This window comes from Drosophila pseudoobscura, chromosome 2 (assembly GCF_009870125.1).
Source record: "Drosophila pseudoobscura strain MV-25-SWS-2005 chromosome 2, UCI_Dpse_MV25, whole genome shotgun sequence".
NCBI lineage: Eukaryota > Metazoa > Arthropoda > Insecta > Diptera > Drosophilidae > Drosophila > Drosophila pseudoobscura.
Window position 1 is genome coordinate 16,147,367 of NC_046679.1, and position 23,946 is coordinate 16,171,312.

Consider the following 23,946-nt stretch of genomic DNA (forward strand, 5'->3'; position numbering starts at 1 on the left):
TCCGTTTTGCTGAACTGGTTTGCAAACGCCCACAAAGGGGGCGCCACAAACATTGCCAAAAGTCATGGCAAATGTGAGCAAACTATGGAAATGGCTGCATCAGCATACAAGTGTCTGTGTGCACCACATTGGCCGAAAGCTGGGGAGGGCTGTGGGGGCTGTGGTGGCAGTGGCGTGATTACCGCTGGGAGCGGGAGCAACTGCTACTTGCAACCGGGAAAAGCCCCGAGACTCGCAACATTAATGTGGATTTTCCCGGATTGCGATGCTGTGGCAATCGCCGCCTCTGAGATTGTTCCTCCAATTCCCTGACCGACCACACAATCGTTCGCCAGGCGGAAATGGTTCAGCATGTCGGTCGGTCGATGGGTATGCCTCAAAAGCATGGCTCTGCTCCTAGAATGTCAAGTGTTGTGGCTGTGACACAGGCACAGACCGATGACAATGGAATCGTGGGGCCACTGTCAATCCACTTAGCCTCAGCCTCCCAATCCAATGCAAATGTATTACACAATTGGAAATTGCATTCTCCACTTGCCCTTCAAAGGATTTTTCCAGCGGGAAAACAAATCTGAGGAAAGTGCGATGAATATTTTCAATCAGACGACAGCGAACTCTATCTAGGCTTTATTTACGAGTATTTTCGATGATTCGCAGAAACATTGGTTAACTAGCTTATTGTCGGATCACGCCATCAGAACTGTTATACCAGTGTAGTGAACCCATGCATGCACATATATATTTCACACTCTGTTATACATATATATAAATACATATATAGGCGAGTATTTAAAGGCAGTGACATAAAAAACTACAGTTTATGTTGCACATTACCTTTGAACAGCAACATGAAAATTGTTTTTGATTTTATTTTTTTTTAAATTGTGTTTATTGTTAATATACGATAACATTATACACTGTAACTGTTACAGCTACTTCCATAATCGGCTGAGATAAAATTCGAATAATAGGATTACAGCTTAAACAGCGTGGGTGGTCTTTATATCGGCAATTCCCTGTCAGGTTCTCAGGGCTTAGGTCTATCCTAGATCTTCCTGTTGGGTAGATCCGCTGGGTGTAGCTTGGCTAGTTTACGCAGGAGTCGGGTACTGGTAAGTCGCCTGTACCTTACAGCATGGCCCTCGGCTGGCCCATTTATAACGTCGTCAACAAGTGGGACTGGAGTTGTCGCAGATCCGGATGTACCAGTCTGCTCCTGTGCTGCAGTTTTCTCTGGAAGGTACAGATTCTCGAAGGGTTTGTTTCAGCGACAATGCTATCTCTTTGTAGGCCAGGATTATGCTTTTCAGCCTAAGTTTGTATTTATGCTTAAGCAGACAATACATCTTTCGCTTCGGATGTCGGCTGCCAAAAGTCACGCCAGGGCTAGTGTCCTCTCTTAAGGTGTGTGTCACCAATGCACACTTTTCGGGAGTTTAGGTAAATGTTCAATCGGCAGGACCAGTTTTCAAACTGCTTGAGGTATTGCTGTGGAATGTCGGTGGCTATCGATCCAAAGTATTGCTGTGTCGTCAGCAAAGGCTGCCACCTTGAGGGTCTGCCCCGTTTGCCGTCGGACCGTGGTGGGCTTTGGCATGTCGTGGGTGAATGCGAGTGTAGCGTCGGCCAAAGCACACTTCCTTGCGGTGCTCTTGACCTGATGGATTTGGTCGATGATGCTGAACCATCCTGGACGACGGAAGGTCCTCTCTGTCAAGAAGCTTTTGACAATTTCGGGCAGCTGTGGGTTGAGCTTCGCGAGCAGTCCCTCGTGCCTGGTAATATCCGGTTGCGGATATTATACCAGCACTAATTGGATTCAATTGGATTGATACAATAATTATGGTTTTACGCAGCAGATAAATTAAGTTCCATTTTCAATTATTGCAGTTTCAAAAACAGCTTAAAGCATTTTCAAATAATTACACTTTAATTTTCACTTTGCAAAAGTGTTTCCAAAAACAACTTCGTTAAAATAAATCAAATAATTATTGTTCGAATTAATTATGCAACCAGCAAACGGAGTGGAAATAATCAAATTGTACACTAAATGAAAAAAATTCAGTACGAAACATCTGCAGAAGCGAATGGATAACTAACACAATTGGAATATAATTATTTATAATGAATTGAAGCAATTGAGTTCTGAGGAGACGTATAATATGGACAGTCAAGGCCAAGCTCCAATCAATGGCAGAAATATATATAGAATTTATGGACATCCGCACCTCATATTGAATTAATCAATCATGAATCTTACAGGGTATTTCGAAGAGTGGCCAACAGACTCCCTTCCCCAAATTTCTCGGTAGTAAAAAGGATAATCAAAGGCCGCTTAATTTATCAAATTATCTTGATGGTACAACATAACTTTATTGGTTATTTATAAATAATGCTTTGAACAACTTTTGATGACTACGTGGATAACAACAACAGAATAAATTATTACAAATACGTTAGGGCTATAAATAAATACTATACTAAATTCCTCTAAATGGCTAAATATAACAGCATCATCCGTTGCTTGGTGCTCTCGTGCTAATTAAACAACTAAAAAGTTTTCTATTTACAGCATGTTAATGGAGTCCCCTTCCCCTCCCCAACCAACCAAAACCAAACCCCCAACAAGCCCCACTCTTGAGGCAGACCTGGCCGAACTGGCCGCAACAACGCCTGCTGACAGCTGCCTCCGGTGGAGCGTCTAACGAACTTGTATATGGCTAGGCTATCTAAAGTACGATTTGCATAATTACAGCTCGAGTCCCCAGACTTCAGACATTAGACAACAGACATCAGACGTGGTCTGACTTGACTTTTGCGAACTTTTGCTGTCATTGTTCCGCCCATCCGATTCTGGATGCTGGATGCTGCTCCTCGTCTACGTCAGTTTACGGGCCTGGACCAATTTGTTGATGTCGTTGTAGGTGGAAAGCATAGCTGGATTCTCGAAATCCTTGAATTCCGTGCACTTGACAAACGACTGCTCACAGTCGACGCCATCCTGTCCGTCCTTGGCCGCCCGCATGTACTTGAAGAAGCGCAGGATGTCCGGATTATCGGAGGTGGGCTTGCGCAGCTCGTTTAGTTCCCTGAAAGAACATAAGTTTTGTTGATATTAATGGGGAAATTCATTTCCTAGCATACTTTCCGGCCGTCGCCGTACTCACCGACTCAGCTGCGCGGACACCAGATTGCTATATGGAGCATACTTCGCGGGGTTGGAGTACATCAGACAGATGAGCTTTTCGCGGCAGGTCTCGTTCGCCGAGTTCAGCTTGAGCTGAGCGAACACCGAGTCCAGACGCGACAGCAGCGGACTGTAGAAGGGGTCGTAGTTGGACAGCAGCAGCGAGGAGTTGGGTACCTTTTGGAAGCTCTGGAATGTGTTCATTACCGCCGGCGATGGCTTCTTGGTCATGCCGGGGGCAGCTCCTGCTGCACTCGACGACCCCGACAGACTCTGTGAGTTCTTGAAGGAGGCGGCACCGATGTTCTGCAGCGCATTGAGGTAGGTGTCCTGCATCATCTGCTGGCCGCCATAGCGGGAAAGGGTCGCCTGGTTGATTGAGTTGCCATTGAAGTTGGCATACTGGGCCTGCTGCTGGGAGGCCTCTGGGGAGCGCGAATTAAATTGTGGATTTATTATGCTTTTATATACACAGGTAAAACGCAACTAGCACCCACCTGCATTGTATTCGTAGGCTCCAGCAGTTTTGCTGTCGTCAGCCAAGCTGAATTTGCTGTCGTCGTCAAAGTTCAGAGTGTTGTCTCGGAAGTCCAGCTCCTGCGGCGGCTCCATGGGGCGGACAAACAAAGGCACGGAGCTGGCAGAGCCGGACGTAATACCTGGTCGGTGTTGAAATGTTAAAGACAACTGAAATTTCTGGGGAAAATTCAACAGATCTTACCCTTGCCAATCAGCCGAGTCACGCTGCTAACGATGGTCGGCAGGAACATGGCAAAAAGCACACTCTTCAGCACCTGTAATCCCATATATATGGGCCACATTATTTTCTTCAAGCCTGCAATGGAAAATCGTATGTGTTGTGTAATGAATTCCAGTCTTTCTTCCTTCACGGCTTACCGCTGAAAAATAGAAGCCGGGCACTTTCCAGAGCTCGTGGGACATTGACCTCCACATTGGTGTCTTCCAAAATACTCCGTGTGATGCGCTGTGCACTCGTGTGATTCTGTTGTAGAGCAAACACCAGGCCAGGTGCGGGCTCGTACTTGCCCTTACTGAAGAACTGCTCAACATACTCCATTAGCAGATCTTCCAAGCCCTTTAGCTCGGATTGTAGAGTGGCGGAGCTGTTTCCCTGCTGACCGTCAACTTGTTTTGCAGAAATACTCTTGGACTCGACCTTTGTGGCCGGAATTGCCTCTGGGCGATGCTTAAAGTTGCGCCGCCTCATGGCCACCGTTAGGCGAAGGTCACTCTCGCTCTCCGCGGGCTGGAAGACGCGATATTGGCCCGTCTTTGTGAAAACATTGCGGGATATGAACTCTGGGCTAATGTCGATGGGTAGAATGGGTCGAAACGTGTTGTCATCGTTGCGGGGCGCACCACCCATCGTTGTCAGGGGCTGACTGTAGGGCGCTTCTAAGTTTGATCTACTCGCCTCCGAAGCTTGTGAGGCAACCAGCCAGAGATGACACAGCATCAGAACGCAACAAAACAGCGGTCTGCACCGTCGCTTCCGGTGGGTGTTTGCTTTTAATTTTGCCTGCGTGCTTCCTGCTCCGAGAAGGGCTTGGCTCAACATTTTCATTATTCTTGTGGTTACTGCTCCTTCACTTGCATGCCACAACAGACGCTGCTTTCTGTGCTCCGGATGCAGTGCACAGTCTCTGGAACGAAGAATGGCATCATTAAAATGCTTTATTTCACGTTTTGGAGCAGATTGGGGACTAACTCAGTGCCTGGCACACGAAGGACGGCCACATTTAAACATTGTAAGAAGTTCCAGTCACGCACCCAGATCTTTCAAAGCTGTATGCAAACTCTATGGCACCTTAAGGCACGTGACAGGAAACCAAACGATTTGCTTGATAAGCACATTACGTATGACCTTGCCGAGCGGCAGATCTCGTAGGACGTATGTATAAGGCAGCTAATAGAGTTCGTAAAATATGCACAGCTTTCTTTCATTCACTCCTGACCCCATCGAAACCCCGTTTAAAGGCTCTGCCCACTCGCTAATCAGCCTGGCAAAAACAAATGATTTTCTGTTGCCAATTTGACGGGTGTCTCTCAATTTAAGGGCGCGTGCCCGCCTCCCAAGCACCTCAGTCTTGCCTTGGCCAAACAATGCACGTCGCCAACTTTTTATTTGCCTTTGCCAGCCTGCGTTGTTTGACACGCCATTCACGCGAGCTTCACAGACAGTCAGCCGGGCAGTCAGGCAGCGAGGCAGTCAGACTCAGGCTTTGCTCTGGGGAAAAGTGAAAATGTACACAGTTTTGTTTGTATTTACACATCCCAACCATTTCAGCGGAGCAGCTCTTGCCAAGCATCGGGCGGAGCTCTGGCTGGAGCTCTGGCTGTAGCAGTGGCGTTGGCGTTGCCATCAGACGCCCAGATCACGTTATTTTCGTGTTGCATTTTCACTTTCGTTTTCACAAACGAACAGCGCCAAGTAGGTCCACAAACGAATGCCTTGAATGACGATTACTCGTACAGAACTCGGTTTGTTGGTTTCATTGCCGCAAATTGCGCCAAAAAAATGCACACAGCGCAATGCCACTGCCGTCGCCACCAAAAACTTCTTGTTTGCGTTTGTTCAGCGATGGTTTCAGCTGACAGTAAACTTAATTGAAACACATGTCGGCAGGTAATAAGAACGCTTCATCGTAGTTTTCTGTCAAGGATGTTCAGCAGTTCGAGGAGGGAGTAAAGTCACTCCCTTTTACTTTGAGAGCCAAGCAGGAAACTCCCTGACTTATTCCTTAGAATTTTTAAAAGAAAACCTGTTAAACTTAGGGATAACTTAAAGCACCAAAAGAGATGCAGAAAGGTCTCAAGATACTTTTTTATCTAAGAGCTATCTTGGGCTGCGCTTTGTGGCTTGTAAATACATTCAAATTGAGACGGCTTTGAATGATCCGTTGACTGATTTAACGCTGGTTGCGTTTGAAGGGAAACTCGGCTCGTTGTAATCGGATTGCTGGCCCTGGGGCTGATGGCGAAGCATTTTCATTCACTTTGTCTATGCAGCGAGATGCATCTTCTTTTACTCGACAGTAAGCCATGAACCCTTCAGAGTAATGGAAACATAAGTATCATTGCTTGGCCATTTAGGGGCACCATTTATCATTTCTCATTCGTCTGTTAGTCGGAACTTCTGTTGTGCAGCTGCTATGAGGCTGTCCAAATATTTCACAAAAATATTCTCTGAGCTGATGTGAATTTCATGCTATCCCGTGTGGGCATTGCATTAATTATTCGCAGCCAGGGTGCTTCGCTTCAGGGCCGTGGCTATCGCTTTATGTAAATTTGTTTGAACAATTACAATTAGAACTTGAAATTGCCTCAGCTTAGAAGCAGCTACTAATACACGCACGTAATTTTCGAACCCTTTTGCTCCGCTCTATACTCCCTCTCGCCCGATTTTAGCCAGGTAAAAAGTAGGAATTAGTTATAGTTTGTGCTCGGTCTGGCTTCATGCTCTAATATTCCGCCCTGATATAGTTGAGGCAAACTTTTAGTAGCTCCAGCAGCACCAGCAGCAGCATTTAATCAGATTTGTTGCTGCCTCTGCCGCCTGGCTTTTACCATATTATACTCTCTCGGGTGCTGCGCTCTGGTCTATTCTGTGCAGCGGCGCTCAGCCAAAACGAAGTTTCTCAATTAAGTCCCAAAAGTTTTCAGTGTTCTGACAGCCCGCGCGCCCATCTTCTGTAATACGCAATGATGTCTGGTTTGGGGGGGGGCAAGTAGAGCCTTAGTCTCGCCAGCTCGGCATCGGCACACACATATCCATTAGCTTTATATAAGAGTGTAAGGGTCATGAGGCTAATAAGCTGACAATTATCATTTGCGACACGCTCGTCCAACGACACCGACACCGCACTCGACTGCTGCCGACAACGCCAGCTGTGAAGCGACAAAGTACAAAGTACGGGCAGAGGCACGGGCACGGGCACGGGCAACCAGTTTGAAGTCGGGATTTGGATTTGAACTATAGAGTGTAGCTGGTTGACAAACGGCGTCCACTAACGGTCAAAAGCGGTCATAAAGCAGCCGTGGTGGCTGCATCATAGCTGTTTGTGTGTGACATAACTGTTCCCTCCGGCAAAAGTCCGCACGCAGTCGAGAACAAGTTGGAAACGACCGCAAAACTCTAAGCTCTAAAGTGAGCCATGGAGGAGGTCCAATCGGTGGCCAACATTATGTGGCTTGACAAGTGCATTCACCCAAAGATGCGTTGGCACAGCAGAAATTGAATGAAAATGTATTACTCGCAAGGTCATACCATGTAGAGAATATAAAGAATAGAGATAAACAGGTTCTTAGATGGAATAAAAAACTAGAGCTAGTGGACACCGAAGCTAAAGTGTGCCAGGACTATTCCTAGATTGTTGGATCTGTATTCCAGTATAATAAGATGTAATGTTATTTATATGAGATTGTTGTTCTCAATGACTTCTTTGAATTGCACATTCTAAGTATGTGGATGGATGTGGTATACTCATCCAGGCCTACAACCTAATTTTTGTTAGATACAAAGTAAAATGTCTCTGTCGCACAGTGTTATGTGTAATAACAGTTTATCTCGCTTAAGTCAAAGAAATAAAATATTATTCCATAACACCTTGCCCCGATCCTGAATGGGCACTAACTTTCTTTATAATCAAAATCCATTCCAAACGCGCTCTCTCTCTCTGTCTTATAAAAACTAATGGATCCTACGTGAGCCATTTTGCCTTGGCCTGCTGGTTACTCAAGACCTTTTTCGAATGGCTTTTATCGATTTTGAGTAGGACTTTCGGTTCGGGCTGATCCCTCGGTGCGCTGTTAATGCAATTTCTCTGTGTTGCGTCAAATGGAATGATGTTTTCGCCAATTAGCTACCAATTTGGCCGGAATGTACGCGGGCCCATTAGGCGCTGATTGTTTTTCGGGGCGTCGTCGGGGCCTAGCCCGGCCACTCACCGAAATTGAGTGATTTACATGCGTGCCTGGCACTTGTACTGTGCTTGTGCTGCTCGCATTTTGTTTAAATATTTTGAAGTGGCAACAATCCCTGGTATCATACATATGTGCGATTCGCTGCCATTTCGCTTTTGTTTTAGAAAGTTTCATCTGCGTCATTTGCAGGCAGTCAGGCGGCCATTTATGTCATTAAAACTGTGCTGTGCTGTAAACCCAAATTAAAATTGCTTTGAGTTTGCAAATGATGCAATCGCTGGTGGAGCAAAATGTTCATCAAATTACATTCAATTCACAGCCAATTCAGTGTCAAGCTCAAGTGAGCGGAAAACACATTTTGACATAGCCATGTACAAGGGCGGCCCAGGCCCGTGCCCACGCCCACGGAAGATGTCAGTCCCACTCCGCACGGAATGTCAGACTTCAGCAAACAAACATTTCCATATGGAAGTTCTTGGGGGTTGTAGATGTGTAGCAGAAGTGGATGTGATATGAATTCGGCTTGGATCTGCAGCTGTCGGATATGAGAGCACTCAAACCGGTGGTAGCCAAGAAAGTTGCCTCCCCAGCATCTCAGCATCTTCCGCACGTCGCTCGCATCCCGCAGGCGGGATTTTAAAATCTTTTGCAGCACTCACTGCTGAAATGAAAGTGCGAGTGGCGCAAATTGCAACCAGCTTGCAACTTGGTAAACAGACATGACTCTCGAGTGGTAGTGGTGCCATCTACCATCGAGGATGCACTCGACTAAGCTGCACCACTAACCACAATTCCACGGCTCACTGTCCAGCTCAACGGTAATTAATATGTGGTCTACAGCCCGTTAAAAGGCACTGATAAATGGGCGAAGCTCTCTTGCCGTATCATTTTCATAATTTTGCAGTTGATTGACTGCTGCGACTTTCTTGTGGGCCCCGTGGGCCCTCTCCAACGGTGGTACGCATGACACACTCGAATCGCTACCAGATCGAGGCAAAAAAGAAAGTATCGTAAGCATTTGGCGATGCGACGCGACGTTTTTCGATTGCCGGCCAAGATGAGCTGTTTCGGTTGATTCTCTTTGTCAGTTGGGGTAGGCCAGCTGGGGCTTACATAACAGCATCGCATCTCTTAACAATTTATTATAGAGCGTCCGAGCTTTCTTATTAAGTTCGCTGGCTGACCAGCTTTCCAAGCCCACACAGCGGCTGAAATAGCGGCTTCGGCGGTACACAGATACAGATACAGATGGAAACACAAAGAAATGCAAAGAAAACAAAAAAACAAAGGTACAACAGCCAACGTGTCGACAGTAAAATGTTAACAATCATTTTCATTTTGTTGTTTAAACATTCTCCCGCGATAAAACAGAGTAGAGTCCATGATTCATTAATTGTTAACCGAATTAAAGCTCGCAATCATTACTGCTATTGAGAATATCTCTCTGGGTCCATGATGGATGATTGCCATCGCAGTGGGTCATCAATTACAACTCAATTTACCTTCTCGTATAACGCACAGTACGAGTAATTCCGTCAGGAGTCGCCGCCTAATTGAATTTTTGCATGGACATTTCATCGGCGCAGAACTTTTCGCTCTGGCACTTTCTTCGCCAGACTTTCGTTTTGTTTCGCTCGTTTCGAAATCGGAATTGCATTCACTGCGCGCCAGTCGGTCGCCTCTTGGATTTGGCTCGGTGAAAATGCTGACCGACGACGAAACCCGTTCACTCTTATTCACTTCCTTTGTCAATGCAATTACTGCGTTTCTATCGTTTCACTTCACTTTAAGCCACTTGGGGCGCTTGCGCTTCACTTCCAGGTCTCGCGGGAACAATGGCGCCTTGGCGAAACTGTCGTACTAGCACTCGCCAATGATTAGTTATATTTTGACATTTATTTTAATCAATGGGGCCAATGAAACGTTCAGGCACTCAGACACTCGGGTCTGCTCGCTTGCTTTCTCGCGCGTTTGCGTCTGCTGTTCAGCTCTCAACGAATCGGACTGCGGCGCGCTTGTGGCCTGAAAGCCCGAAAGCTAACGGCGGGTGCGATCAACCAGTTTGAGCTTTCTGGTTTCTGGTTCGGTTGGTGTTGCAGAGAGCGGCTTAAGAGCACCACAGTCACATGCCATGACATTGACGGGAAAGGCCAGAGCTGGAGCTGAACACCAAGTCGCCGGGTGCCTGTCAGTGGCAGCAACAGCGGTAACAATTTTCTCTTGCTTATGGAAAATTAGTCACTAATGAAAACTCCTTCTTTTGCCAGTGAAAGAAATGTAATATGAAAATGTTGTGTTGTCGTCGTGAAATTGCTTGTCAATTTTGTTCGGAAATATTATGAACAGCAAGAAATACGCTGCATCATGGCGAACAATGAGCCTCAAACTCTTCGCGAATACATTAGCGGCAGGCGGTCACTTAGTCACTCTGTTAGTCGGTGACTTAGTCCGCGAACTTTCGATTTTGTTTGACGTTACCAACTGGGAAGCGGGGTAATCTTAACTTGGCAATGAGTTGCCACAAAACTTTATTAAAGTCCGGACTCTTTTTTTAAATTTTCATTCTTTTGCATTTCTGCCAGAGGAGCCTTTGTCCATGGCAGATGCTGCTGCAATCCTGCCCCGCAATCTGACCTCGATAAGAATAATTAATATTACAAAATTTTACACAAATTTCAACATTTCGCAGAGTTCCCTTCTCTCAACAATATGGTCACTCTGGTCATAAAAGGTCAGCCTGAAACATAGTTTTTATAAAGAAAAAACTTTGCGCACGCAAGATTCTTATAAGCGCATCCACTCTGGCAGAATTTTTTTGACAAACAAAAAAGTTTTACCAACATTTTTCGTCTCTTGTCTGTGCTGAAGCTGAATTGGCCGTATTCGAATCCGAACCCGTGTGCGGTCGGTCAGAGCTCCATGCTGCACTGATTTCTAAATGTACCTCTCAGGACTTTCGAATTTTTCCTGCTGTGTGCAACCCCAATAATGCTGTGCACACACATACATGTATGTATTGTCAATGGTATTGTCGGAGGGATTACAGGATTACGGTGCACGAAAGCAGTATGGTGGCCACAGCATGCACCATGCATCATAAAATATTCATTTGGGCGCATTTGCCAAACATTTTCGTTGTTATTTTCTGGTCTGGTTTTTGCAGCAAAACGAGTGCAGAAGTGTTAGCAGATTTTCACTTATTTATGGTACGTACATACATACATATGTATGTACCTGAACAGACTCTGATTGATGATCGGCTTGGGAGCGGGAGCGAGCGGGAGAGAGCGGATTTCGTTGGCCGGTTTACGCATGAGAAAGTCGTCGTCTAGAATTGGCCAACTAAGCGGCACATTGTTATTAATTTCTGGTGACAAACTTTGCCATTGACTTGTGGCCAACAAGCGGAAACGACTCCCCCTGACCGCACTGAATGGCTCAAAAGGCAAAACGAAATGAAAGCCAGTTTATGAGACCGCAAAATCAATAACCGCTCTAAATGTAACAAACCAATGGCAACGGCAACAATGGGGTGTGCAATGTTTTCTAAAAAATAGTATTGGGGCCAACTTCTATGCGAACACAATGCATGAATTATCTGCGAAGATTGGCCATACTCTTGTGAAAGTGTTTAAAAGCGAATTCATTTAGCGTCTATTAAGCTACGAGATGCGACCCGATGCGAAGCAAAACGGGAGAGATGGAGATGCCAATTGATGGCATAGTAGAAAGCCCTCTGACATCTTTCCGTCACATGCAACTTATATTTGTCTGCCCGACTCTCGGACAGAAGGCTTGGTGTAAGTGCCTTGAACCCAGGCAAATATTACGTTATCAGTCTAAGTCTACGTCTGAATCTGTGCTGTTCCTCACCAAATGCTATGCCTCGACGCTTCCGGAAGAGTCTTAGCCCGAGCCGGCCCTATGCGAGGCAGTTGCTTTTGGGCTGCCGCAAAATTGGTTGAATGTTGTCAATATTTGCGAACCTTTTCTTTGCATTTCATTCCAATCATTAATTTCACTTTTACTCATAAATATGCTAATTGTGGGCTCACGCTGGGCTCTTCTCCGCTCCTCTCTCAGTCAAATTCCAATTCATGACCAAACGCCGGCAACTTCATCGGACTAAAAGATTCACACTTGCCATCGATATTCAGAATGGGCTTGTTTGCATTACGCAATCTGGCTGTGAAGAAAGTTGAATAGGGTTTTCATAATCATCGTCCAATGACGACCGCAGCCGTGCAGCAGTGGAGGGAGCTGTGCTGTGCTATGCTGTGGCCACGCCCCGGCGTCTGACAGTGACAGAAACGCAAAGTAAACACTTTCACAAGCCGCAAGTGCATAAGAGCGTTACAAGCCGTCAAAACAGTGGGCTGGCATCAGTCGCAGCAGCCGCAGCAGTCGCATCACCAGTTGGCGACATCTCTGATTCCTCATGGGTAGAGATTTTTAATTAGTTTATTTTATTTTGTTTTATGTTTTACTCTACCTTGTGGGAACATTTCACTTTTCTCGTCCGCGTTATTGTCTCACATAACTCACTCGCCGCTGGTCACGTTTCTGTCACACGTCGCGGAACCGGCATCTGTGATGGCTGACCTTTCACCCAGTGTGCGGTCCACCGTTGCGTAGGCTCCACTAATTGAATTGTAATCATCTCTCTCTTACCTGAGTACGTATTCAAAAGGTAATACGAAAGCTTCCCGTCCGAATGAAATTGGAGAGTAATGAGTACTATATTACCCACATGCTCGTGGCCGCGTGTGAGTTGCATTTACTGCGGTCTTTTGATGTTTTTTGTTCCTGAACTCTCTTAGCCACCTTAAAGTCTTTGTCGACTTCATGCCACACACAACTTCCGCCGTGAATCCATTTATCTAGACATGTTTGTGTAACCATAATCACAGTTCGCCTACATTTACGCCCTTTTTATGGGGTCATAGCTTTTTATGTGGTAGCTGCTAGAGTATCGCATACGTGCAGGGCAACGGAAAGCGTCAAAGGTTAAGTATTGTCTGGCCCTTCGCTGGTAGAGGCGACAGTTTGCACAGATGGATATATATGCGATGTCCCTAGTCAATGTCCCATAAGCTGAAAAGCTATTTTGGCTGTTTTTTTTCCTGATGTGGACTCAGTCTTGATGCCAAAAAATCATATAATCCCATATTTTAAATCCTCACAGACCTGTGAGTCCTCACTGTGAAATGGGGTAAAATACAAATACTAGTGAACATCTCTTATTCATAAAACAATATTTATAGACGGAGGTGTTTACTGCTGTTTCGACCATCCTTAATTCCCATTCCCATATAAATTAAAACAACCTAAGCCCATGGGCCGTAAATAATTTCGACTTACCATCCAAATTCCCCACCGGCTCACCCTCACCCATTTCGTATTTATTGAGCTTTGTGTATGGTTGAATAAATCAGTCAATTGTTCATTCGATTTGTAAACAACATTTATTAAAATTCATTGTGGCATTAGAGAAATGCCAGCAGACGGCAAACATCGGTTTATATAGTAGTAAGAACTGACAATTATGTACTTTAAACTTACGGATAAGATTATTATATTATACAGTTGTCAATTATAACTATTTGGATTTGTGAATTTTATATGTTCTTATTTATAGAAAATGACACACTGCACATCTAATATATGTATGAGCTATGTATTTATGGCTAGCTTATTCGAAAAGGTATCGAGGTCTCTGAGGGGAAACGAAAATATGAGGTTTAAACACAATAGATCGCTTCTTAGGAACTGTATGTATAATGGGAACTTATTATCGACTTATCAAATTCCCGAATTTCAGTTGGGGGCTCAATCAATTACTTTTCGGAATTCGATATGGAAATGATCAACCAAAATAGTCACTAGACTAAGTCTTTTTGTCAATGAACGTGATACGGAAGGTGATGATTTAGGAATATATAGTATATATGTACATATCATATACATGGGTCAGTAGTGGTTTCTCCTCGTTGTCTGTCTCAACTTAAGTTTAACTCAGCTTGGCTTTGGATCACTGGACAATATATCGTATTCATGTAAATTCTAAAAACGAACTGGGAAGCAACTCGTCGTACGTCGCATCACTCACACGATTCTCACGGCTCTCGCTGCTCCTCGGGGCCTGGGATTGCACAAAGTCGGAAGGAGGAGGAAATGGAGTACAAGTACATATATGCAAAATGCAATTTAGTATTGTTCCAAACTGTAAATGTCCATAAACTGTTGAGTCATATTCGATTGCTACTTAAAACCAATAACGTCACAGCATTCCAACAACACTCGGCAACTGCCACATGCAACTTCGACATTCAGCTTGTCAGGGCTACAATAAAATAAATTGCAAAAATATGGAGAAACGGAGAAAGGAGCTCTGAGGCATGCACTTGACGGGTGCAACAGAAAAGTTGCAACAGAAAAGGAGCAGCAACAGTAGCCAAATTGGCCAGCCAGCCACTCAGCGAGAATGGGAGCTTTGGAGCATGCAAATCCAATTAGCTTTTGGAGTACACACAAACACACAAAAAAGAATCTCAGGTGTAAGATTGGTCCATGCACGACAAACGTTAACTTTGCTTTGCGTTAAAGTTAATGGGGTTAATCAAGGGATTAAGCAGAGGGCGGTTAAGGATTGCATGTGTGTCTTTACCGAGGCATCAGCTTGGTGACCTCCGTGGGCATGGGATTCTCGGTGAGCGCCACCGACTCGGTCATGGCGCTCCGCAGTCCACATTCCTGATGTCCGGTCATGAAATCGGTGGCAGCCATGCTCACACCACCACCTGTGGCATCACCATCGCCACCGTTGGCACCCCCGCAGAGTGCGGCGCCGCTATGGCCGAGCAGCTTCAGCTCGCCCTTGGAGATGTCGGCGCCGTGCTTGCGTCGCCGTCGCGCCGCCGCCGCCTGCACGTTGCAGCCTGTCGTGTGACCATTAAGAGCAACATTAGTGGATTCAGTGCAACGACATATTAATTCTTGAAATTCTTTACGGAAGTTATCATTGAGCCATCCATAGAGCAGCGGATTGGAGCAGGCCGAGCTCATGCCAATCATATGGCAAATGGCGTATATCACGAGCATATTCGAGGTGGGGCCCGACCCCGAGCGCTGCATGTCCGCGTACAGGTTGAAAAAGTTCAGCGGCAGCCACGACACACCGAAGATGACGGCGATGCTTATAAGCAGGCAGTTGGTGCGCTTCATGCGCCTGCCGCGCTCCACCTTGCGCTGTGACGAGGCCTGCACGGTGACGACGGTGATGCGATTCTTCAGCTTGTTGTAGATGCCGAAGTAGGCCACCGACACGATCAGGATCGGCACCAGGTACTGCACGCACAGCGAGAAGATCGAGTAGTAGAAGCGGCCGTTGCTGGTCGGCCAGTCCTCGATACAGAACCTTATTTGTTCCTGCAGCCCAATCTGCTGCAGCAGAAGTGGTGTATCCTCGCTGAGCAGCTCCTTATAAATGAACATCGGCGAGGCCAGCAGCAGGGCCAGCAGCCAGATTCCGGCCAGTATTGTGACGGCTCCCACAAACTGTAGACTGTCCCTGGTGGGGTACACAATCACCTGCGAATGGGTGGAAGGGAAGAAAGGACAGGCGAACCGAAAATATGGAGATACAGTAATGCTAAGCATAAAGGAAGAAAATGTACTTCATGCTAGCTTAAACATAAATTCTTTTAGTAACTGTTATAATCTTCCGCTATATTGGAGCCCTGTTTATATTTATATTCACTTCGGCTGATTATCGTCGGGTTGTTATTTGTTACGGCCAAATATTTACTCAAGCTGTATCGATTTTCATCCAATTTAATGGCTACAAATTGATGCCGCATTTACCTCCATAACAGCAAGGCATGACAAGGCAAAATTCGGTTGACCCCCATTGTGAAACATTAGTAGTGGTTGAAAAAGGACTAACCTGATATCGATCAAAGGCGATGGCAGTTATGGATATTGTCGAAACGAATATGCAAAGTGCCTGAAGCATGGCGACAATTTTGCAGAGGATGGAACAGGAGCCGAGGGGCCAGTACTTGGTTAGGATCTCCACAAGTGTCAGCGGCATGGTGACCAGGCATAAAAGCAAATCTGCAATTATTCCGCACCCAGTTAGGCAGTGATTTTTTGTCAACGCTGCGCAAATACGACTACTTACCCGAGATGGCCAGATTGAGTATAAAGAGGTTACGGGCCGTGCGCATAATTGGCTTTCGGACGACAGCAATGACCACCAGTGTATTGCCCAGAGCCCCGAACACGATTAGGACACTGTACATGCTAATTAGCATGTGGTACCAAGGACTGTCCACTGCCCGATTGCTCAGGAATCGTTCGACAAGCTCCGGGTCCAGGGGTCCTCTGCCCGTCTCGTTGTACTCTGTTGTGGTGACATTGATTGTACCATTGGTGAGAGCATGCGAGGCGGTTCCCACCGCTCCCACGTCCAGATAGTCCAGGGGATGGTGGTCATCGAGAAACCGGACACCGTTGCTGCTACTGGCGTATCCGCTTAGCGTCTGCACAGCAGCCAGGGGCACCGATTCTGTCTGATTCATGCTGATTATCTGGAAAAGAACATGCAGAAAGTGGCTCATTATTCCAGACAAATCTAGGAACAAGCGTTCAATCACAGGGCGATAGGCGCTGGCTTTGCGTGCCACATTACGTATGATTTATGGCGTTGGCCTACTGCACACGCCACATATCGGAGCGAAATGCAGGGGGAGGCAAACAAACTCACGTTTTATGAGTTTGGCTAAAAATACAAAGTAATAACCGTACGAAAAGTTTTCTCGGTGCCAGTAGGTGGCCCAGCACGCCCCAGCACTGGGTCGATGTGCATTTGACACGAATTCAAGTTTTGACGCCTCAGTTCCATCTACGACCCACCCGAAAAATAATACAGTATTCAAGGTCACCCTCGACCTAAGGGCTGCCTTATAATTGAGTTGAGATCTCTACCATTGATAGAAGTTCAAAAGCTTTTAGTTTTCGCATTGCTTCCTTGAGCACAGACAATGGCCAATGGTTCATGGTTCATGGTTCATGGGACATACAAAATCTTGTGAGGGCCGACATTATTCTGGCTGCCTGGCCTTAAAGTTTTTCTAATATTTGTGGTACTTCCTTCAGTTATTCAGTACAAAGCTATGAGGAGCAAATAACATTGTGGCCAATATCTGGGCTCTAACGCTCCGTTGCCATGCCTCTAACTTAGATGGCTCTGTTTCAAAGGAGCCCCGGCCCCCACCTCATACTACCTTTACGATGTGTCCATTATGCAGTAGATCTTCAGTGACAGACTTATGCATATAATTAGAGAAAGTCAAACAAATTTTAAGGCTCTCGTCCGGGAGATTTTCCAAGCAACATGAATGCCTAATGTCAGCCATTTCCAAAGGACAGCAATCAGATACAGCCATCTTATAAATGACGACATTTGCTAAAAATAATTGAGTAATTTTATGCACCAAATGGCTGCGCACTTGTCAGTATCGATAAAGGGCAATGGCACGCGACGAGGGTGGGCCGAAACGACACAGAATTCTTGGAGCGCCTAAAGGTATGCATTGCCATTGACAGCTGCTATAAATGAGGCGCTATTAAATCTCTTCAATCAGTTGGCTCTGCCTCTCCATCGAGATAGCAGATAAGCACCATCATTGAGAGAGGACGGAGAGGCAGAGCATGTGTGTGTTTGTGCGGAATTGAGCAACGTTTCCATGGAAATTTAATTTAAAGTTGTTCCGAAATTAATTGACAAATATTTGCACGGCCGGAAACTTTGTTCTCAAACTCAAGCATTTGAGAATTCGGCCAACCCTAACTGAAAAGTCTGCTGACCGCAAAAATGCTTGACAGTATCCATTTGAAAGCAGTTAGGGGTCGTTCGCCTCCTTACCCCTGGTCGGAGCTAATAAAAAAGTTGAATCTCGCAATGAAGCAATTGGCTCCGAGGCAGCCCGACACAAAAAGCTGAGATGATCATCAATTTGTCGCAGACATTTCAATCACAGACCGACCCTACACGATTTCTACGAATCCAACGCGAGGTGAAAATTGAATTTTCATGTATTTTCCCTCGAGCAATAGGCACCGACTAGATGAGATGTGCAGTACATCCAACGGAGCTGCGTGGAGCGTCCTCCCGGAAAAGCTGGCGACAGGAGAATTATGTAAAGTAGCCTCAAGTCCTTGGCAGTTGTCACACATTTTGTATAATTTCTGGAATGTCAACGCTTTCAGGACGTTTCCCCTCCTATCCAGGAGGAAGGACTCGCTATGTTTCTCTCGCTTCATTGGATAAACAGAGCGTGACAAAGATTTTAAATGCCAGCCAACACAATTCCCAACCATCTCGAATCGGATCCCTGTGTTGGCTTGGCAGCTGCCTGTCGGAATTTTGACTCAGCTATTTTTGTGATTTATTTCTGCTGATGTTCTTTGTTTGTGGGCGGTGGCTGTCTATCCAACGATATTTCTATAACAAGATGAATTTTATTGCCGTTTGTGCAATTTGCTTGCCACAAAAACATAACATATTGCCCCTGTCGACTTACGAATTTCTCAATTTGTTTTTGGGTTCCTCGAAGCCCTTTTTTCTTGTCTCTTGCAGCAGAAGCAGCAGCAGCAACCCAAACATTTATTTAATTAATTGTTTTCGATTTCGGACGGAAATCCAAGTGGAGATAGCTTCTGGCCTCATCAGTTTTTCTGGTCAACTTCAATTTAAGCACACAAGCTGAGTGAAAGGATAAGCATCTGGATGGAGATCCGGTCCAAGCTGTAACATCTCTGCAAGTGAGAAAGCTGTCTTCCCTGTGAGTTAATCAACCAAGCTTCTTGAACATAGACTAAGATTGGATTTTCTCTTGTTTGCTTTCGTCCTTTGCAACAGAAGGAATTTATATGGCTTAACACTTCTTCGGTGTCAAAGACATGCCACAGAGTGCTTTGGTTTTACTTGCCTTAATGGTGGAAAGCATTTTTACCTTAAGCTGAAACCGGTTTGCTATTTTTTGAAGAAAATGCTCTCAACAACAAACAAATAGAGGAAATGCGAATATTCTCGTTTCCCCTTTACAGTCTTTTTTTCCAAATATTAAATTGCTGCCTTATTCAAACATTATTTTCAAATTTGTATCAATGTTATAGCCTCATTAGGATATGAGGTTGCCATCATAGTAGGGCAGGTACTCAACCGAAATTCGCCCGGCTTTAGCCACAGGACTACATATAAGAGCACAATATAAATGCCAAATGGAATGAGCTCTCAGCAGCCATATGGCTAAGTCAGACAGATTGTGTTTCCAGGAACAGAGCAGAAACACACGTACAAGAAAGCCACACCCGAGAAAACTTTTTCGTTTTGGGAACAAAGTACGAGTAATTTCGTTCCGTTTGACATCTACTCTAAAATGGCTTCTACTTGAGCCGACGAGGCGCTTTAAGTATTTATATTGCAATTACACTCACCATCTTCCTGCCAACGCTCCCGCTGCCAGTGCCCCGAGCGTATTCTTCTGGCTGTCTCCTGTTTGCTGTTTGTATCTGGGTGTGACAGGAGTGAATTTTTGTTGTACTTATGGCTGCGACGCCAACATTTATTCATTTAGTGTGCAATTCCGAATGCACTCGCGGGAATTTTCCTGATTTATATTCGCTGCTCGAATTCAAAATGAGAGAAAAAAACGCAATTTCTGCTAATGTACACGTTTCCGTAGGGGACCAGGCAATTGTTGAATTTTTTAGCATATACGTGGATGCCTCAAGTGGCCCACGCCCAAAGAAATGAAAGATATATACCACGCGACCATGTGGATGCACTTGCCGCCCGTTCAGCTGACGGCTGACAAGTTGGATGGCTCTGGCCCCCCAAATCAACTTAATTAAAATGCTTCAAAAATTCTTTCGGGACAAAGTTGCTGAGCTCGCAGCAACCTAATCCTCGGTGCTTGAAGAATTTATAGCAAACACAGGCCCCATGGCCCGGAGAAGTTTCTACAAAATTGTTGTTCTTTGGGGCATCTTCGAGCAGAGCACAGCAGAGCTGCACATTTGCATGTATTGGTATGCATAACTTTCGGAGCAACTCGGTGCATCTCGGTCTCGGTCTCCTGTCCCTGATTGCATTGCTCAGGCGCAGTCGTTCCCTGCTCCACAGCTGGTACAGAGACTGAACTTATGCATAGCTGAGCAGCCAAGGCACATGGCACTACGAAGTTTTGATGAATCGACGGCCTAAGAAGATTAGCCTCAGAAGTCTAATGAATATGCCACCCAACCCACCTTCAGTTGCTCCTTAATAGCATAAGTCTTTAAGATGAACTGAAGCAATTGAAGGTAGAAGATATAAGAAATTGAAATAGGAGCTTCGTCTTTCTCTAGGAAAAACTTGCAAAAAAATCGCTCACTTAATCTTTTCATTAATCAGTGTCTCCATATTCTTTTCAATACTTTAATTCACGCACGAAAGTCCATTAACCGAATATCGATTATGTTTCATTATTCGGAATCCATTAATATGGCCATTAAGCAAATTGCTTTTGGTTTATATCTGAGTGCACCAGCCAGACACATCCTTCAGTAATTCGCCGACTTTGTGGCGCTCGTTCTTCCCGGGTTGCACGGTAGACACTGATTTTCCATTCGATTCGTTTGAATGACCCACAACTTCCTGCGCATTTTCACTGACCGAAGACTCGTAGTCGTTTTCCCACCCCTTGTACACGTCAGTTTGCATTATAGCCGTAAACGTCCCCTCACGGTAACGCGAGAGACACCCAACACACTAATATTTTCTTACGATTACTTTCATTCGAAGCCAAAGCCCGAACCGCTCACTGTGCGAACGCCGCGAATTGCATTTTGGATTCATCGAAGCGGCCCCAGAAAATAATCATAATAAAAAAAAAAACACGACGATTGCGCGTCCGGCGGGTTATTAGCGAATTTCCGCGGCCCACTTTGCCGCAATACAGACGTTTTCGTTTTGCGTTTGCATTTACGACGAAGCGCTTCACGGCTTGTGCGAAATTTTCACGCCTTCAACAATTTAATGGCGGCACATCGTTGGATCGTTGAAATCGTTGGAAAAGCAAACACAAAACGTTTTCCACACATCGCTGGGAGCATACCTTCAGTAGCAGATAATTTTTGTCGATCCAAAGAATTTCGGCGGTGTTCCTGCTTGCCACATCAAAATGTTAAATAAATGTGCGGCAGCATTTTCATTATTACGTATTTTCCCCTCTTCGTTCTTTTTTGTGTGCACAGTTTTTATTACATTAATGTTCAGCGTTTAGTTTGGGTGTTTACTGATCTCCGATAACCACACGCGTGCACAGTCAGCGACCATCTGTTGGCTTTCGGGGCGCATCCCTTGCTTATATAGCCTTGCCTCCAAACCGTACTGCAGCCGATGCCGCTCGTTGCGTATACGCCGCGTAAGACACAAGTCAGAACTGAACGTGCCGCTCAGTTGTTAGCCGTCAACAGGCTACTGGCCATCGCTTTCGGGTTTGTTTTGGCCCAACAGCTGCGCAGAGCTTTCTTATCAAAGATGTTAGGGGTTGAAGCACCCCGTAAAAGCTTCGCACATTGGATTGAGGACTGTTCAAAACGTTTATGTGGGAGCTTCCATTTTGTCTGCTCCACCAGTGGTAATCTTGAGTAATTTCGTATTTCTGTCACTCAGCAATAAAAGACTTAAATGACGACTGCCAGACAGTAATTGCAATTCAGCCACACCGTAGGGTATACTTAGCATACATAGCGTTTACAGTGTCTGTAAATGACTATTTATGAATACAAGTGTGATTCCGAGTGAATAATCTCAACAGCATGATGTTCCCACGAGCAAACAAACGAAATCTTATCTTAATTCCAAACTGTAAATCCTCAAAACAATCTTATTCAAGAGCAGAAATTTGCCACGCTTATAATACTCTTTGTACAATATAATTAAAAATAGTCAGGCTAAATTCATTGAGGGTCCAGGAGGCCTTTGGCATCCATAATTGGTAAAATGTTTGCCACAATTCTTTGGACTTTTTCACAGGCATACATTGAGTCCTGGAATCGAATGCCTTCTGGTGTATCCTGATAGAGATTCACAAACTCAGGATCTTCTGTGCCCTCGTATACCATTATAGGTTGAAAGACGTTGGCAATAATAACGGCTGTGGAAGAAAAAACTCTTACACAATCTTTTGGCTGGGTATGTGTCTCGACTTACTCATGAATCGGCGCCGCTCGAACTGAAGCTGATACTCGTGCAAACTGGGAAAAACACCCTTATAGGAAAACTTATCCAAGTATTGTTTCAGGGCGTAATAATGGTACTGAACTAGTTCGATTTCCTTCTCCCTTACGTTTTCTTGCAGCGATGTGGAGAATAGGTAATGCAAATCGACCACCGGAGATGTCAAGGAGCTGAACTGAAAATCTATAGGTAAAATCGAAGTGGGATTTCCTTCGTCATCGTACTGGTACATGACGTTCGTGGTCCAACAGTCACCGTGAACCAGCGTCTGGAAGTCCTTTTCCCCAACATCGACAGAACGAGCTGCATACTCCATCAAATTGGAAGCAATGTGTTCCAGCTTGGCGCTATAGCGATTTTTGAGGCTTGGGGTGGTATTCACATACCTGGTGAAAGCCCTGAACAAGCCCGTGAAAATTTCCTTGTAGCCATTTTTGTTACGTGAGAAAAAGTGCGATGAGTAATTTTTTGCCAGGATCTCAGGGTAGCGTTGATTCAAGACTATAGCTGCCGCATGGAACCGTGCGAGCATATCTATCGTCATTTTAGTATGAGTCATATCCAATTGCTTAACTCGATCCGCATTCACGTATCGGAGAGTAGCCAGATCCTCGAGGATCATAATGGTCCGCTCCCGATCCACGACTATAGCCTCTGCGGTTAACTTCTCGGTGACTCCAATCTCTCGGAGCAGCTCTGCCATCTTGGGCATCACTACCTCATACATGTCCATCTCCCGATTGTATACATCGTACTCCTGGAAAATAGCCCACTGGGTGGCGTCTTTTGAGCAAGTTTGCTTCAGGATGAATGATTTATTTTGCACCGTTCCATTTCCGTCTTCGTAGTCGACGTATATGCGAGTCATTACTCCGACATAGTTTCCCCCCTTTTCCGTTGCTGGCTTGGCCCACAGCTTAAGGACTCGCAGCTGACCATCCTTGCAGTAGGCCCTTAGATGGGTTTCAATATACTCCTCTGTTAACCAGGTGGGCAGCATCGTGACAAGTGACTGTTGCTTAGGCGTCGAACTCTCAAACAAATCTGACTTCCCAGACGACACTGAGCGAAAGTTTATATAAGTTTATCAGCCAAAAAATATATACACTGGCTCAGATAAGCAAACTAAATAACATGGCGCGTCTCTCCTGTCCCATGGTAATATCTTTAATACATCTTGTAAATTTGCTAGAGTGGCAATCTTTCACTCCCTTGTACATTTATTATATATTTTATTCTCTTGGAATAAAATAATTAATCCTCACCACGTCATCGTGAGTTAGCAGAATACATAATTCAAACTTTTACACTTGCTAAGTATTGCTTGAGATCTTTTTGTCATGGCGTGATACCCATGCATACTTGTACTTGCAGCATTTTATCTCAGGTACTTGTACGATATGTGTGAGTGTATTGTGTTTAATTAGCTGAAAATGTGGGGACTTAGGTATAAGGCATCCACAGACGATTCTTCTTCTTCGAGACGGGGATACTAGACGTAAGGAAACAGGATACTTTAATTATA

The 23,946-nt window shown here is 45.2% G+C and overlaps 3 protein-coding genes and 1 long non-coding RNA gene across 13 annotated transcripts; 1 reads left to right on the forward strand and 3 right to left on the reverse strand.

Annotated features, from left to right (window-relative positions):
* Window positions 1-2,339: 2,339 nt before the first annotated feature.
* Osi24 (Protein) lies at window positions 2,340-10,167 on the reverse strand. The gene is made up of 6 exons (XM_001358889.4): window positions 9,634-10,167; window positions 4,085-4,851; window positions 3,909-4,022; window positions 3,685-3,846; window positions 3,168-3,612; window positions 2,340-3,089 (listed from the first exon to the last, which is right to left on the reverse strand). Exons 2-6 carry the CDS (start codon window positions 4,770-4,772, stop codon window positions 2,879-2,881), a joined length of 1,620 nt encoding a protein of 539 aa, XP_001358926.4. The 5' UTR covers window positions 4,773-4,851; window positions 9,634-10,167; the 3' UTR covers window positions 2,340-2,878.
* A 3,413-nt stretch (window positions 10,168-13,580) lies between these two features.
* Window positions 13,581-21,720, reverse strand: NPFR (Neuropeptide F receptor). 9 transcript variants are annotated; one of them, XM_033385577.1, is made up of 7 exons: window positions 21,295-21,720; window positions 19,634-19,820; window positions 16,314-16,722; window positions 16,077-16,246; window positions 15,142-15,721; window positions 14,799-15,069; window positions 13,581-14,474 (listed from the first exon to the last, which is right to left on the reverse strand). In XM_033385577.1, the coding sequence occupies exons 2-7, from the start codon at window positions 19,634-19,636 to the stop codon at window positions 14,393-14,395; spliced, it is 1,515 nt and encodes a 504-aa protein (XP_033241468.1). In that variant the 5' UTR covers window positions 19,637-19,820; window positions 21,295-21,720; the 3' UTR covers window positions 13,581-14,392. The 9 variants fall into 9 exon arrangements, with proteins under 9 accessions (XP_033241468.1, XP_033241449.1, XP_015037452.2 ...); XM_033385558.1 differs by having other exon boundaries at window positions 14,799-15,721; window positions 19,634-19,708; window positions 21,295-21,713; XM_015181966.2 differs by having other exon boundaries at window positions 14,799-15,721; window positions 21,295-21,704.
* Window positions 17,838-19,286, forward strand: LOC26532776 (uncharacterized). 2 transcript variants are annotated; one of them, XR_001451745.2, is made up of 3 exons: window positions 17,838-18,333; window positions 18,404-18,978; window positions 19,056-19,286. It is a non-coding gene; the product is annotated as an uncharacterized lncRNA (long non-coding RNA). The 2 variants fall into 2 exon arrangements; XR_001451746.2 differs by having other exon boundaries at window positions 17,844-18,333; window positions 18,774-18,978.
* Window positions 21,721-22,036: 316 nt separating the features above from the next.
* Window positions 22,037-23,478, reverse strand: LOC6897380 (uncharacterized). The gene is made up of 2 exons (XM_002137496.4): window positions 22,395-23,478; window positions 22,037-22,338 (listed from the first exon to the last, which is right to left on the reverse strand). Exons 1-2 carry the CDS (start codon window positions 23,419-23,421, stop codon window positions 22,142-22,144), a joined length of 1,224 nt encoding a protein of 407 aa, XP_002137532.3. The 5' UTR covers window positions 23,422-23,478; the 3' UTR covers window positions 22,037-22,141.
* Window positions 23,479-23,946: the final 468 nt, after the last annotated feature.

Coding starts and splice junctions, on each gene's coding strand:
- NPFR (XM_033385558.1), bottom strand. Junction 16,247..16,313: donor ACTCAATCTGGCCATCTCGG/GTAAGTAGTCGT, acceptor GAATAATTGCAG/ATTTGCTTTTATGCCTGGTC. Junction 14,475..14,798: donor GTCACCAAGCTGATGCCTCG/GTAAAGACACAC, acceptor ATTTTATTGTAG/CCCTGACAAGCTGAATGTCG.
- Osi24 (XM_001358889.4), bottom strand. CDS start 4,772: ATGAAAATGTTGAGCCAAGCCCTTCTCGGAGCAGGAAGCACGCAGGCA. Junction 3,613..3,684: donor AGCCTACGAATACAATGCAG/GTGGGTGCTAGT, acceptor CGCGCTCCCCAG/AGGCCTCCCAGCAGCAGGCC. Junction 3,090..3,167: donor GTGTCCGCGCAGCTGAGTCG/GTGAGTACGGCG, acceptor ATGTTCTTTCAG/GGAACTAAACGAGCTGCGCA.
- LOC6897380 (XM_002137496.4), bottom strand. CDS start 23,421: ATGCTGCCCACCTGGTTAACAGAGGAGTATATTGAAACCCATCTAAGG. Junction 22,339..22,394: donor CGAGCGGCGCCGATTCATGA/GTAAGTCGAGAC, acceptor TTTCTTCCACAG/CCGTTATTATTGCCAACGTC.